Source organism: Tachysurus fulvidraco, chromosome 5 (genome assembly GCF_022655615.1).
Source record: "Tachysurus fulvidraco isolate hzauxx_2018 chromosome 5, HZAU_PFXX_2.0, whole genome shotgun sequence".
Classification (NCBI taxonomy): domain Eukaryota; kingdom Metazoa; phylum Chordata; class Actinopteri; order Siluriformes; family Bagridae; genus Tachysurus; species Tachysurus fulvidraco.
The window spans coordinates 16,701,954-16,719,032 of NC_062522.1; the positions used below are offsets into that span (position 1 = coordinate 16,701,954).

General features: G+C 36.6%; 1 protein-coding gene across 3 annotated transcripts in view; it reads left to right on the top strand.

Annotated features, from left to right (window-relative positions):
- The window catches only part of LOC113642703 (metabotropic glutamate receptor 4-like), a 118,676-nt gene that overhangs the window by 74,864 nt on the left and 26,733 nt on the right, over positions 1-17,079 (top strand). For all 3 annotated transcript variants that reach the window (XM_047813081.1, XM_027146312.2, XM_047813082.1), the window contains exons 3-4: positions 7,952-8,168; positions 15,975-16,110. In XM_047813081.1, coding sequence (XP_047669037.1) covers positions 7,952-8,168; positions 15,975-16,110 — 353 coding nt within the window. The remainder of the gene's footprint in view (positions 1-7,951; positions 8,169-15,974; positions 16,111-17,079) is intronic.

Here is a 17,079-nt window from a genome sequence, read left to right on the forward strand (position 1 = left end):
TATGCGGGTGGCATTTTCTTTGCCAGCATTTTACCCACAGCAGCCACTGAGAAACCAAAAAGACAACTTTAAATAATTAATGTTTTTCAAGTCTCTCTTCATTAAGCATCTGAGGATGCTCCAAGCCAAGTATCATTGAGAAAATCTCTATAATTTAATTTTATTGAAATTTCTATAGATTTTCTATGAATGCTTCTTTTCCAGTTCAATTATGAAGCCTAATATTTAACTGATCAGACTGGCCTAAATTAGTCTTACATTATTTGTTTATGTGTTATATGAAATAAATAGGAAATATTGGATGGAAATGCAAGTACTGTAGTTTAACAGCGATATTTTGCTTTGTGACACTCAGAGTCTGTGTGAATTTTCCAGGCTACCATTCTGAATTCCACTGGGATTCCATTAAACTATCACATGTAATGAAGCTTTCTCACTAACCCTCAAAAGGCTCTCAATTTAGTCTTTGTAGGCAGTCTGAAAGTGTTGATTAGCACAAAGTTGTTGATGAGAACAGACTTGACACTCTTTGATTGCAAGGACAGCATTTCCACTGGGGCGCAAAGCCTCCTCACACCTCTAGGTATCTCAGTTCCTTCCTGACCTTGGAGTAGTATCTGTGTGGAGTTTCCCCATTTCTCCCCATATTTGCATTGCTTTTCTCTGGGATCCCCAATCTCTGCCAAATAGAGCCGGCGGATTGGCTACTGTAATATGCCCCTAGGTTATATGTATGTACTGTATAAGTATGTGTTTGTGAATCTTGCCATACAATGTACCAGAAACCTATCCAGGCTCCTGCTTCAAACCAACAGTTTCAAAAATCTGTAGAGCTGTTTTGCTGTGACCCTGACCCTGAATTAATAAATTAATTCCAGGATTTTTCAATACACCTTCATTACTCAGCACATATTGTTACATTATTTTATCCCAATATCAATGGGGTCCAATATAATGGACTCTATGCATAATCCTAATTCTGGGCTAATACATTCAATCTAATGTGTGCACTCCATGGATGACTTCATTCATATTTATATTGCAAATAACAGCTCTCAGTAACAGCTGCTCCAGGACTCATCAAGCTATCAAATGCTTCTTCTGCCAAGTACAGACTATTAGCTGTCTTACACAAATCAATAGCTGGAGCCAATATCAGACTAGCCATCTGGAGCACCAGGAAAAATCCCCATAGGCTTGTCTACGAGCTGGAGGTGGCTCTACAGAGAGAGACAAACATAGAACTGCATCCCAGTTTCACACTCGCAGCTAAAGTAGGACTGGGCAGAAATGTTCAGAGTGGGTAAAAATACACTGCTTTCTAATTTAGTGTTCTTTCTCTTACTATGATATCTTTGGATTTTGGCATACTGAGTAAAAAGGTAAAAGAAAGGAGAGGAAAAGAGAAGAAAACAAACAAATGTGACCAAAGCATCATGATAAGCATTTCAGTCACTTAATCATCAACATGAGTGTGATTGTGATTAAAATGAGAAAAAAGTATGTCAGGTCCATCTAATCACTTAGCAACCTGAGCTGAGGGGATGTGATGATTTTCTATAATTGTGGTTTTCTCAGCTTTTCTTGTATAGTACCACTAAAGAGAGGAGGAGAAATGATCTTTACCTCCTAACTGCAAAGTTTTACAAAATGGCTTAAAGGGAGAAAGCCATTGTAAGTTCAATCCATTAGTGCAGTTGTAATTGTACAATAGTAAATTCTTCTAAAATGAATAAACATGTACTTTTGTGCTTATGTAGTTTGAAATTACCATCTGAGGGTATTTGTGGATAAGGACATCCAGTGGATGTTCAATCATGTACGAAAACTACAGTAAACAGATGTAACAGCTCATATGCCACAAATCTGTGCCAACGGATATTGCGAACAGTTATATGAACATTTGCACAATAAAAAAATGTGACAGATCCAGTGAGAAACTGAGTGTAGCATATTTCAAATACACACATTCAGATACTATTAATTTGCTCATAAAAAGAATGAAATGAATTACCACTTTGTAGCATATTTCTTAGTGGAATATTCTATTATCTTAACAGTACATTTATTATTGAAATATTGCCAGTCATTTTATTTTGCATTTATTCATTTTAATGGGCTAATATCAGTGTAGACTAGAAAATGTCTCACTCAGGTGTTGGCTTTAGCTGACTGATCGGTGGCCTTGAGGACGCTGTAGTGATAATATCCAAACCCTTCTGATCCTGACACTTGATAAGCTACTCCACTGCCAGTCATCTCACAGGAGTTGTGCTGTTTGGAACAGATAATGAACCAGCAAATACTTCCCTTCCCCATCCTAACCCACACATATTGCTGCTGATCACTAGTCTGACCTTAAAGATTTCTCATTTATCACATTCACAGTATAAGACCAGTTTTATTTAGGCAGAGCCAGAAGTGAGACTCATCAAAGTGGGGCATGGAAGTAACCTCTCCCTCGATGAAAGTCTTGCTTTTCTTTTCTTTTTTTAATAACCAGCATTTTACATAAAGGTATTGCTTATAAATAATGGGGCCTACATAAGATAAGATAAGATAAGATAAGATAAGATAAGATAAGATAAGATAAGATAAGATAAGATAAGATACTGTATACCTTTATTTGTCCCACAATGGGGAAATTTCTCTGTTACAGCAGCAAAGAAAAAGAAATGCAAATATATAAAAAAAATAAAGACACAATATAGTATACAGTATATACACAACACAATGTATAAATACAAAGAAGAAAAAAGTACAGTAGTTACGCTAACAGACATATTGCACACAGGTAATATTGCACGTTTTCAAAATTTCTGTTATTGCACGTGTTGTTTAAAATACTTTGTTATTTTTTATTATTGCAGTTAAACAGTAATCCAGTAACCAGTAATAAGTAAATAGTAATAAGATAAGCTTACATAAAGATTTACATGGTTTAATTGAACAAGTGCCAGGGAAATACGGTCCTATCATTAGTTTTGATGTCAAACTAACATTACACATGACGTGACCCTTTTTTTTAAAGAAACTAAAGCAAAAATCGATCTAAATACTTAAATTGTATTATGTGTAATGACGTATATTAGAACATCTTGGCAACTGAATTTGTAGCTCACTGCACTTCTAGTGTGTCAGTGTCACATAATATAGTAAGATAAGATAAGATAAGATAAGATAAGATAAGATAAGATAAGATAAGATAAGATAAGATAAGATAAACTTTACTGATCTCACAGTGAGGAAATTCACTTATCACAGCAGCTCACAGCCAGTTAAAATGTAGGTATTAAAGACTTACTGTACAATAGGAGGAAAGAAAAGTTCATATAAAACAATATCTAAAAAATGATGATGATGTGACATTGCTTGTCATGTAGGGTTAATTGGAAAATTCAAGAATCTGAGATCATCTGCAATATTTCCTGAAATTAGCACTTTGTGGTACCATTGACCTTCTGTAAAGCCCTGCTGTATATCATTGTGACAGAGACATTTTCTCTGACCCTTAAGTAAAGTGAGTTTCTTTTTCCTGCTTTAACATTTTTATGAATTATCGAATAATTAGTGAAATACCGTGACACTATAACAATGCCATTAAGTTAAGTGAGTTTACTCTTTTACTGATTTTTCAAGACATCTGAATTGAGCCATGAGGACATTACTAGTGTTATTTAGTTCAGCAGTAAAATCATACATGGAATTTCTAACCCCCTACAGTGATGCTTAACAATAATATTTTCACTAATTATACCATGATTGAATTACTATGATATGTACATAAAAGGCTTTCTTGTGTGAGAACACGTAATTGCCCTGTCCCATTAATTAAAGCTTTTTTTTTAATATTGTTTAAGTATTTTCTTAATAACATACACTACATTTAGCTACTTTACATATTTATTTATAGAATACACACGAGTTTGATTAACTCCAAGTTAAAACTAAGTGAGCATTAGTTGAAGCTTGTGTCATGCTATTGCTCAGGAAATGGAACACCACAATAAAACTGTTAATGTAAGCCCCTTTGTGAGCCCGGACCCAGGGGCGGCTATTTCCTCAATTCCTTTATTATATTTGCCACTGTTCGGTCATGCCCTTGGGACCCTTTTTGAATAAGAGTCAAATATTTTGATTCACCTGAAAGTGCATACTCACAAAGCTGTATACACTTGAAGGCTGCAATGAGGGCAGCATGACTGCAGACACCAGGGGTACAGAATGAGATAAATGCCACTTCCAGTGTGCAATGCAAAGCTTCAAAGGTCAAATCTGAGCATTGAGTATATTATCTAAGAGCCAATGCTTGCTATAAAACTGTATCATGTGGGGTTTCTCTCTGTGAAATGATTTCAAATGTATAATTATTATTACTTACAAACATGCATTGGTTATTGAGTTTGGCATCTGTGTGAATGTGGAGAAAACATAGAACATCTCTTTTAACTACTAGTGTGGTTCTCTAATTCGGTATTAGTAAAAGAGATCCCTAGCAAGCAGCCCAATTTTTGTATTACCTAAACATTGCATTTGGTGAAGGTCTAAATGGATGAAAGCTTGCCACTTTCTGTCAGTCATTGTGTGCTGCTCTGTCATTATGCTGACAGATCAATTTCACTGCTTCACAGCTTGAAGTCAGACACTTTTAGTGTCTAAATGTCTCTGTGGATGTCAGGAAGGTTCATCAGTAATAAGAATGGCCTCGTTAGACTATGCAGCGAGACTTTATAGCCAGTGTGGTACGTTTTTGATGGACGTTTCTCAGCAGTGGCCTTCTAACAAAGAACAAGGATTACATGCTTCTCTTGAAGCAATAGCTTTGCAAAATATTCACAGTTCAATTTTTCCATGCCAATCTCACCTTTTTGATTTTCTTGAACGGACAGGTGGATGAAAATTCAGGTTTTCTTGTTTTGTTAAAATAAATGGCCATACTCAAATGTAATCCAGACAAGTTTTCAAGTGAACCGACATAAACTAGAAGAGTCTCAGTACAAGAGAAGCACTAATTAAAACAGTGCAGATATCAAAGCCTTTTATATGGATCACATTTGCAAAGCAAAAATGAGCAATACCACACAAGCAGGAGTGTGATTATACTGAATATTGGCATGGCTATGTAATCAGTAGAATATATTCAGTACAACCACATGATTGCCAGTGGGGTATATTACCATATTAGTATATAATCTATATTAATCTAGTTTATAAGAAAGTGATATCGATTAAAACGTTTGGACACAATACAGCCACATTTTCTGTTTAGGTTTTGCTTCACTAGCGGTTCCCAAAGAACCTTACTGCAGATCAACTACAGTAGCTGTCTAGCTAGCTCTCTTCAATTTGCACATTTCATTAATGTGCTTCCTGTGGAATTGGAGTTTCTTCTTTCTTTTCGTCTACATTCAACCTTTCATGTCCAGGTCAAAAATTATAATTATGTGAAATTTATTGTTTGCCATATCCACTGTTGCTGCCCCCGCTGCTGCTGTGAACACTGCTGTAGTAACTGTTTTGAACTAAGAAGTGGAATTGCATGTGGAGTTTATGTGCTGAACAGTGCTGTGCTACACTAAGTATAAAAATTCTTGAAAAGTGTCATGTCCGACCAAATAAGTTGAAAACTGCTGTATTATAGGTGTCTTAATAATCTGCAGTGACTGACTTGACAGAGTATACTAGATTTATATTTTTACCTGACTAACAGCAACATGAAGACCTTTTGAGATTCCATTTATTAATGGGTGTTTGGGAATTTATGGTTTTAATTGCCTATTGGCCAGCATCTAAAAATGAAATAAAATTGGTTTATGGATTGGTTTATGATTCTGTGGGTAACCCTGCTCAACAGATTGCTGTTATGGCACACCAAAGATTTTTTTTTCTGCAGCTTGTTATTGCACAAGCTTTTTGACATTTCATTTTCACTGCTCAACCTCTTGTTGTGCCACTTAGCCTGACACTGACAGATTGAAAATTGAACATCCTATCAGAATAAACAACAATTGAGCAACATCACTATATAGTGGGAGGGAGATATTTGCTTCAAATTAGTTAATACCCTTTCTGCAATGGGTATGCAAAAGCTGTCAAAAAGCCTGAGACTGTAAACAGGGACATACAATGATGGAAATTAATAAATCCTTCCATAAGTCTAAATTCTCCTACATTTTATGTGATATAATTTGGTTTATGGAAACATATGTATGTATATAACTTGCCTGAGACATAAAGATAGATAATTTAAGAGTTTAAAGAAAATGAGTCACATGATGCACTCATCACATATATTTATGCAAACTTATTCACGTTTAGAGTTTAATGTATTCACATACTGAGACATTTACTTCAGAGAGATAGTTGCTATGATTAGATGCCTTCCTTTGCACCAGCTGTCCAAGCAATCTGATATTAAATCTTAAAATAGATCCACATCTAAAGCATGACAACAGTAGTAACCATCAGCATCTCTGTTCAGCACTCCTCGGAGGTCAGACCACAGAGAAGTAAAGTTCAGCAATCTCATATTTCTTTCCCTGCATAGCTAGTTTCAGGAAATATATCATTTATTAAAAAATATATATGCTAATACAGTGAGGTTGTTTGACAATATGTTGTATAAAGGCCTTTACGATGTAGGTCTTTTTTTTTTTTAGCATTTTTTTGTACAATATAGATTAAAAATGGTTAAACAGATTTCCTTTTAAGATTTTAGTTAGTTTGCTTTTGTTACTAATATATAAACATGGCATCATGCACATATGGAATATCTAACAAATAACTTTATAACCTGATTTCCTTAGCCAATTCTGTAGGTCTCATTTGTCTAATATTTAATTAGTCTAAGATTCACTTAATATAATCATGAAAAATTTAATCAATTTATTTTAGTGTCTGCCAAGAAAACAAACAAAAAACCCATAATTTTTTATTTTAGAAAAAAATTATTGCAACATTTACAGACCTAATATGGTAAAAAAAAAAAAACGACGTGTTTTGTTTACCTAAGAAGTATCTGAAGCATTATAGACTAATTATTTTGCACAAGAAGTATTTGACTATTATTAGCCTGTGAATAATCTCACCATATTTAAGTCATATTTAGATGTTTAGAAGGGAGTTTTGTCTGAATTCACCATCAATATCAAACCCAAACCTTGTGGACTGATTTAACATCCATTTGGACATGCTGCTCTTGCTAATATATAGTATATGTTGTCTGGAGGTTAGTGTTGCATGTGTAACATTGAAGATAAAAAAAGGTATATAAGTAGATAAAATAGGGACAGTGGAATATAAAAAGGATATTAAATAATAATTGAAGGAGTAAAAATAAAGAGCCTTTTGAAGGTACTAATTTTTTTTTCATCCTGTTACAGTATATTTTCAACTGATTAAATAGCCTTTAAATGACTTGTGTGGGATTTTATAAAAACACTTCAAATTTGTGGAGATGGAGAGGAAGGAAGCCACGCTGTCTGTAATAGATTGGTTTGCCCAGTAACCCAACCTTAACCCCATCAATCTGTTCTGAGAGAAGCTGGATTGAAAGGTCCAGGTGTCCAACCACCTCCACAAAGTTTTCTAAAGTTCTGTAAGTGGCACGGCAGAGTTAGTAGTTAGAACTGTTTAGGGAGTTTGATAGTTATGTTGTTGTTTGTTTATTTTCTATAATATTTATAGTGTCTTTGCAGTGATTAAAGAAAGTACAAAATGAAAAAACATTTAATTTTTATATATCTCATAAACAGTACAGATTTCCTTTTGTAATAAATCTTAATAACAAAAACACAAAATAATTTTTTATTTTTCATTTTGTAAGAGAGTTATATGTATACATTTTGCCATGAAAGTCAGAGTTTATGATGGATTTAGAAGGCTTTTTTATATTGTTTAATTAAAACGTTTAATTAACATTTTTAATTAAAATGTTTTGTATCTTTTCCAGATTCCTCAGGTGAGCTATGCATCCACAGCCCCAGAGTTGAGTGATAACACACGCTATGACTACTTCTCTCGAGTTGTTCCCCCAGACACTTACCAGGCCCAGGCTATAGTGGACATAGTGCGGCACATGGGCTGGAACTATGTGGCCACTGTTGCCTCAGAAGGAAATTATGGAGAAAGTGGAGTGGATGCATTTATCCAGAAGACTCGTGATGATGGTGAGAAAATGTCTGCTATATTAGACTATTGTGAATCTCTGTAATTACAAAGTCTTAAATAAGTGCCTACGTACATCATAAAATTAACTCATTCCCAAGCTTGTTTGGAGTTCAATCACTTTTTACATTAAAATGTGTCAGAAAAATAAAAGTAGAATTTTTAAATCACTTGCTTGCTAATTACAGTATACAATTCTACATAAATATTGAGGATGCCCTGTCAATTAATCTCAGACTACCTGTTATCATAACAGAGAATGTCTGTCTGTCTGTAACAGAAATAATTTGTAAAAGATTTATGTTATAAAGTTTATCAGTAATAACCTGTATCTATAGGGTTTGATGAAACTGAGAGATGTTTATTACAAAGCACCTTTTAAGAAAGAAAATTGCCTTTTGGTGGGAACTTTGTAAAAAAGTCTGAACAATACTTCATACAGTAGGTTGCAGACTGTATGTGCCTGTGCCTGTTCCTTGCTGTGAACACAAATTCATACAGAATGTGATAGGCAATATGGCTCCTGCAAAGAAAATGTGGGAATACTCTAAATATGTGGCTTCAATAGCAAGCAATAAAACAGTAACAGTAATGAAACTGTAACTTTAACAGTGAGTTCTAAATATGTTGTTGAATTTAAAATTGTATTGTAGTTGTTGAGGGCAATCACATTTCCTGTAATGTAACAAGAGACAAGATCCTCTCCTACAAATTATGTTGACCAAGTATGCTTTTTATATACAGTTCAGAAATACACAAAGGAAATCAATAAATACTTATATATATATATATATATATATATATATATATATATATATATATATATATATATATATATATATATATATATATATATATAAGGATAATTAATAGACTCATCTAATAACTTTATTGATTTGGATTATTCAAGTGTTTGGTGGAAGTATGTGGTTTTGGCATTAAATACAATAATGATACCCCTCTGCAAAACTTTTGAATAAAATCCATCTGACCTAAAAAAGATAGAGAACGTACAAAACTCCAAAATAGTTGAACCAAATTGAGACTCCCAAAGGTTGGTTCATCCTTGCTTTTACACACTTGCTTTTCTGTAATGCTCAGATTCCTCAAAAGACCTTGCTTTGCTGGTAGGTATGTTGTGTTTCAGGTGGAGCTAAATATTGCAGAGTTTGGTAACTCTGTTATAACATATCCCACAAGTAATTTGCTGCAGGGAAAAGAAACCCACTTACTGCTGTTGACATGTTCTGACTGCACAGTTCCCCAGTACAATTTTGCCTCTCTCTAGCCCAGTGGCACCAGTTGAGATACTGTTTCTTATCCACCTATTGAAATCTTATCTCTCCATAAGGCTAATGTGGCAAAGGGAAATACAGCTTGGAACCTTGGATTTCAGCAACAAAAAATCATCACCTTAACACCAGGACATTAATGATCTGTCTTCTTGAACCACAAAGCTGAACCGAATGGATAGCAGCAGGCAAAGTCACAGTCTGTACTTAAGGGTTTGAAGAAATGGTTTACCCACAGTGCTGGAAATGGCCTTAGAAATGGCCAAGATTAAGCCATTAATAAACTGACAAAAAAAATGATATACCCTGAGTTACAAAGCTGCTCTGATAACTGAGTGGGTGGCAAATTTAATTTGAACATTTCAAATCACATTAACCATTAACCAAAAAATATACATCTGAAGCAGATGAAATATACAAACCACGAAATAAAATTGAGAGCCTGAAAAATTGTATTCATGATATTTTTGTGTTAGAATTACAGGGGTATCAAAAGTAACATCTGCATTTAAAATGAAACGCTCGCCATTACATCATAAGCCCTACTTTGCATTCTCCCGTTGTTTGTTTGTTTGTTTGTTTTTTCTTTTTAAAGACTGAAAAGTATTTATCATAATATTTTGTACATAGAAAAATAACTTAAATGAACTTAAACTTATAAATCTTGAATGCAGTGGTTGTAAATTATCAGCCTTGTTCATGTCATGTACAAAGTTTTTGCTTTCAATAAACAACATAAAGCAAACACACACACACACACACACACACACACACACACACACACACACACACACACACACACACACACACACACACACACACACACACACACACACACACACACACACACACACACACACACACACACACACACACACACACACACCAGCACACACACTGAACTGAAGTAATTTTTTTATGCCAGACTATCAGCATCAAACTTTATATCACCTAAAGCAATATTTCATACAGTAACATTTAATTTCATCAAATAGAGTTTGTACAGTACAAAATTACAATAAGTCTGAATAAAACTACAAAATACTATCCTATACCAAAAAACCCCATATAAAAGTGCAATCCAAACTTATTCTGTCCCTTCTGGGGAGCAAACATTTGCAGTTGCTACAGTGGCAGCTAAAAAGATTACTCTTTTCCATTATTTAGCTATGGCTTCTGTCCAGCTCAGTCCCATATCTGTGCTGGGGGGAAGGACAGCATGAGACTTGAGGACCGTGATATGAATAACCATGAGTCTCACAGCTGCACTATGCTTTCTTCTAATAGCCTTTTCGTAAGCCACAGGGATGTTTGCACATCTGCCCAGGAACCTTAGAGGCAGAGAAGGTGAGAGAAACAGACTGCAAAAAAAAGAGAACATGAAAAGGTGACGCAAAGCCCTTATGGTTCTTTCTTATTTAGATTGTGTTTTACCGACATTAATCTTCCAGCCTCATGCTCCCTGATTCATATTTTCTGCCTTCCTATTTAGTGCTGAACACCTAGTTGATTTTGTTTGGAATTTTCTTCATCTTCATATGGATAACACAGAATCCTTAATGAAGTTGCTATTTCCAGTTCCTTACAGAAATAGTTAACCATGAACTTATAATTTGTTAACATTTCCATCAGATACCTGTGTTTCTAAGAACAATAATTAAATCTCTCACTGTGAGTAAAAGAGTCTAGGCACCCTCCATCCACCCTATAAAGTAAGTGGTGTTCCAGGCAGTTGGGTGCAGGCACTTGGCAGATCTGAGCACTTAGTCTCTTGACAAAGTGACTCTTTTTAATCAATTTGAATGCATCAGCAGCCGCATTAAAAGCCCCCACTCCTTTGCTCCATTGACTCCCCCTGAATCTCAATATTTAATATATCTTCAGAGTTCCAGTAATGGTCCAGATTTATCATGTGTTGAGCAGCTATGATGGGTTGAAATGAGAAATGGCAGGCAGAGGAGATTTGGTGACTTTTAAAGGTGACTGCAGTGATTGCATACCACAAAGTATGGCTGTTAGCTGGAAACTCGGTGGAGTCTACATGATGTATGATGAGTATTGTAAAGGACAAGCATGCTCAAACCCACCTTTAAGGAGGAGTCAGAATTTATTTATTTCATTATATTTGAAAACTTTAAAGACCTAACTATTGCATGGTCCTGATGGCACAGAATTTAAACAGATGGATAAAATGCACAATGAAACAAAATGCCACAAAATTGATCAAAATTAAGTATACAAGCTTAAACAGGTGCCATTCAAAGACAAGCTTCAGTTAAATGAATTTTGTGATCTTGTTGTTTATTATAATTTAGCAGAAACTAACCTTAGTGATTAAAATTCACAGTTATAATAAAATTGAATGACAATCTTTTACTCACTCACTCATCTCACTCATTTTCTACCGCTTATCCGAACTTCTCGGGTCACAGGGAGCCTGTGCCTATCTCAGGCGTCATCGGGCATCAAGGCAGGATACACCCTGGATGGAGTGCCAACCCATCGCAGGGCACACACACTCTCATACACTCATGCAATCACACACTACGGACAATTTTCCAGAGATGCCAATTAACCTACCATGCATGTCTTTGGACTGGGGGAGGAAACCGGAGTACCCGGAGGAAACCCCCGAGGCACGGGGAGAACATGCAAACTCCGCACACACAAGGCGGAGGCGGGAATCGTGGCAGTGTGAGGCGAACGTGCTACCCACTAAGCCACCGTGCCCCCCAATCTTTTATTATATTAATAAATATCACGCGCAGGTTTACCTTTGTCATGACTCAGCCCGGACTTTGGCCACGTGCATCTGTTTACGTTCTTTGTCACATGTCTGCCTCGCCTTCGTCTGCTCCTCCCTGTCTACACCCCTGTTTCCTATTGTGATTACCTTGTGTATTTAACTGTGCCGCGTAGCCTTGTGCAGCGCGGAATCTACTGTTGTCTTTGTCCTGTCTCTAGTCCGTGTGTTGTTTCATGTCCTTTTGTTATTAAAGCATGTTGATTTGGCTATCCTGCATTTGGGTCCGCTTCTTTACCCCACGTCATGACAGAAGGTTACGCCGCACCAGGACCCAGCAGGATAGCAGTGCTCGGACCGGCTTATCGTGGCAGCATTTTTTTTTTTCCCTGGACTTAGTGGGTTTGGTGACATCGGTCCGCATTTTTTCGGTGAGGGATGCGGCCCCGCATCTGGTTTCTCTGCAGGGGGGCGCCGCCTCACTTCCGGGTTGCGGGCCATGTCGCCAGCCCGAGTTTTTGTCTTATTTTTTCAGTGTCCTGTGACCTCACCCCACACCTGTCCGGTTTACGTGGAGGATGCCGCCCCACTTCCTGTCCGCGGGGGGGTGTTGCAGGCCCGTGTTTTGCTCCATGGATTTTTTTTTCTCCCTGCCCTCCCTCCCCTTTTCCTGGTTTCCGAGATTGGGGTCTGGCCGCGGTGCGTCGGGGTTGTGCTCGGCTGTGGACGTCGCCCGGCCCTCCTGCTCGGCTGTGGACGTCGCCCGGCCCTCCTGCTCGGCTGTGGACGTCGCCCGGCCCTCCTGCTCGGCTGTGGACGTCGCCCGGCCCTCCTGCTCGGCTGTGGACGTCGCCCGGCCCTCCTGCTCGGCTGTGGACTTGTGTGCCTTGCTCCCCCCACCCGGACCGTGTTGGGACCATCAAGACGGGCTGGCGCATCGGGAGCCGGACTTTGGCCACGTGCATCTGTTTACGTTCTTTGTCACGTGTCTGCCCCGCCTTCGTCTGCTCCTCCCTGTCTACACCCCTGTTTCCTATTGTGATTACCCTGTGTATTTAACTGTGCCGCGTTGCCTGGAATCTACTATTGTCTTTGTCCCGTCTCTAGTCTGTGTGTTCTTTCAGGTCCTTTTGTTATTAAACCCTGTTGATTTGGCTATCCTGCGTTTGGGTCCGCTTCCTTACCCCACGTCATGACAACCTTAGACTGCTACAGAGGACTTAGCTTTCGGAAATAAAACTTGAAAATCACTATTTAGGTCTGAGTCTGAATCTTTTAAAAAGTCAGTGATTTTGAAACCCTAAAGTTTGTTGGTGAACAGTGTTAAAGTCCTTGAACATTTGGAAGGATAAGTATATACACCTTGGCAGTTTGCATGGTGTATCTGCCCAGCGTATCTGACTCTGGCATAGGATGTGCTGACATTGACTTTGTGGCAACTTGAGGTATAACCACACAGAGGTCATTTCATCATTTCATCAACTGATTACTGAGAAAAAATTCAGTTAATTTTTAAATGTTTGAAGAACTTGTGTTGAATCACATCAAATAATTAATTACAAATAGATTTGCTTTACATTTTTGGACGCTGTGACCACAATGCTTTGATTTATAAGTGCCTTAGAACTGGCTCTGTTTATTCTATAGTGTATATATTATATTAAAACAGCTTTTTTTTATTACCATAAAGGATGCACATTTGTACATGATTTTTGTATCTATTTAAACTATTTTAATTTCCATTTCCAGTCTAATACAATAATAATAAAACAAATAATTAACTGCAAAGCTTCATTTGTGGAACTTGTTTAGTCACAAGGTATCCTATTCTATTTTTATTTTAAATCCCAAAGAAATACAATAATGTAGAAATGAAACTTATTAAAGTTATAAAACTTATAAAACTTATATTGTTCATTTAAAAAGCACAGCGAAAATTCACACCATTAGTATAAAATTAGAAAGAGAATGAAATCCCACAAGTGGTCATAATTGAGTACACAGACATGATGATATGCTTTCACTTTGGCTTTGTCAATCATCAGGGTGCCTGTGGAGACTAAGTCTTTAAATCTTGACTGTCAGTCACCTCGAATTCAAATGAGCACATACACAGTCTGAAACACAACACATGTTTTGTTTCAACACAGATAGGTCAATTGTGAAAAAGTTACTAAATTTAGGAGGGTAACAAATAGTCTGTCAGTATTTGGCAGGGTTTAAGAGAGTCGCAGAGGGAAATAGGAGCAGAGTCAAGCTACTGAACTCATGTCAAACTCTATTAGTTGTGTGCGTGTGTGTGTGTGTGTGTGTGTGTGTGTGTGTGTGTGTGTGTGTGTGTGTGTGTGTGTGTGTGTGTGTGTGTGTGTGTGTGTGTGTGTGTGGCCTAACCAGCAAGTAGGGTGAAATTCATATACTTAAATAGTTCTTTACTTTTTTTTTTTAGCTCAGCTAGAACATAGTCTAATCAAAATCTCAGAAGACATATAATTAGGATTGCAATGCATGAAAAGCCTGGATTCTTAGGGAAATGGTTTTCATAGAACAGTAATTCTCTGAAGAGAAAGCAAAGTGAAAGCACTGCTTACAATAACTGGACTGCTGGAGCTATTTCAGTTTAAAAGGAACATATTATAGATTACTTATTCAAATCGGAAATTCAAAAGTGTTTATGAATCTTAGTTGAAATGTCTGCATTTAAATCTTTACAGACAATGCATCCTAGTTTATACTGTATTTGTATTTGTATGTATTAGTATGTATTAGTTTAACATTTATATACATTACTGGTTTTTAGTTGTGCTACTGATGGAATGATTCAAGGTCCTGCTGTATAAAAAAAACTCTATAATTAAATAAGGATTTCCTTGTCAGAGTTTCAAGTTGTTAGATTTGATCAAGATTGGATTAAAGATTTCAGGAGTCTAAGAACACTTTATTTTCCAATTAAGCATTTAAGACGACTTTTTTGTGTGAAGTGCCAAGACTTTTTAGCTGCATTTTACAATTATTAATAATTTGGAGTTTATACAAATATTTTTAGGCTTTCTTTAAGTGTTGGATAATTAACAGTTCTTAGCTTACAAAAACAGTTCTGCTCAAAACTCTTTTTGATAAGAAAAGGTTTTGTCATCAGGTTATACACTCATCATCCATCTGTTTAATAAGAACACCTGCTTATTTATGTAGTTATTTTATCATCCAACCATGTGTCAGCAGTACAATGCGTACAATCATACAGACGCAGGTCAAACTTGGTAAAAATGTGATCTCTGTGAGTAAAACTGAGACATGGTTATTGGTGCCAGATGGGCTGGTTTGAATACTTCAGAGACTGCTGATTTCTTCGGATTTTCAGTTTCAGTGAGTATATTCCCAGCGATAGCTTCAGATTTCTTCAGTGGAGCTGTGTGATGTGATCTTCTGCTGTTGTAGTTCATCCACCTTAAGGTTTAATGTATTGTGTGTTCTGAGATGTTTTTCTGCCTACCACATATTGTAAAGAGTGCTTATTTGAATTACTGTATCCCTCCTAGCAGCTAGAAACAGTTAGGCCATTCAAGGCGTTTCTACCTGTCACTCGATTTATTTGCACCATTTTGTGTAAACCCAGGAGAGTGTAATCTGTAAACTTCTTAGCTCAGCAGTTATAGAAACACTCAAACCAGACCATCTGTTACTGACATCCATCAAAGCCACAGAAATCACACTATTTCTTGTGATGTTTGATGTAAAATCATTCTTTATTTTATTTTTCTCTTTACAATTTCCAGGAAATGTATGTATATCACAGACTGTAAAAATCCCACGTGAGCCCAAACCAGGAGAGTTTGACAAGATTATCAACACTCTTGGAGAAAATTCTAATGCTAGAGTGGTCATAATTTTTGCAAGTGAAGATGATATAAGGTGAGTACCAAAAAACCTACATGAACTGTGTTGCTAAAGGGGCAGGGATTAGTTGAGTATTACAAGATAATTGCAACCTTCTACATTTGCTCTAGAAGTCTACACCTAGTATATTAAGAGCTAGGCATCTGTTTAATTATTCTTGAGCTGCTGCTACTGTACCATTATAATACAATGCAGATAAAGCAGCAATCAAGTACAGACAAGCCTTTCACAATCATGCCTTATTTAGTATCATTTTACGAGTGCAAAGCTCATAGACATACAGTATGTAAAAAATACACCAACAAACCATGTTGCATTTACTGTATGATGTAAATTTGGTGGTATACAAAGGTTGTGGTTTATAATGAGTTAATATTTTCCCACTGTTAGTTTTGTGGTTTACCTACACAAGGTGATGAGACTTTAATAATTATGTAATTTGACACAATTAGCAGGTCTTGAATATGCCCCAGTTAATGTGTGTGGAGTTTTTGTGTGAGGCACCAAATGTTGAAAAGTCAAACTGACTGTTTTGGGTGACCTTTTGATTATAATATAATCAAATATAATGAAAAAAAACAATTGACTCTGACAGCATACTGTTTTTAGTTGCAACAACTCATGGCAGTTGGAAAACTACCAATTTATTTCTTATTAAGAACTGGCTGACTTACTTTCAGAAACATGGATTAGCATCAAGAGGTACAGTAAGTTAGATACTACAGCCGATAGCCTGCTGATGGGCATTGTTTTAGGTGTACAGTTTGTTAATTTCCTAAGACATTACTACATTACCTTAGGCTTGTGTGAGGCAAGCAGCATCTTTGTGAGCATTGGTACCAGGGATTCTTTGACTACAGACCCAAGGAGTGACTTTGCCATAAATGCAGAGAAGATTACTATACTAGATTAGTGGTCAGTTACTCTAGCTACTCTACATAGTCATGCCATATTCTTTCCTAGGTCCTCAGGATTTTCCTCCCC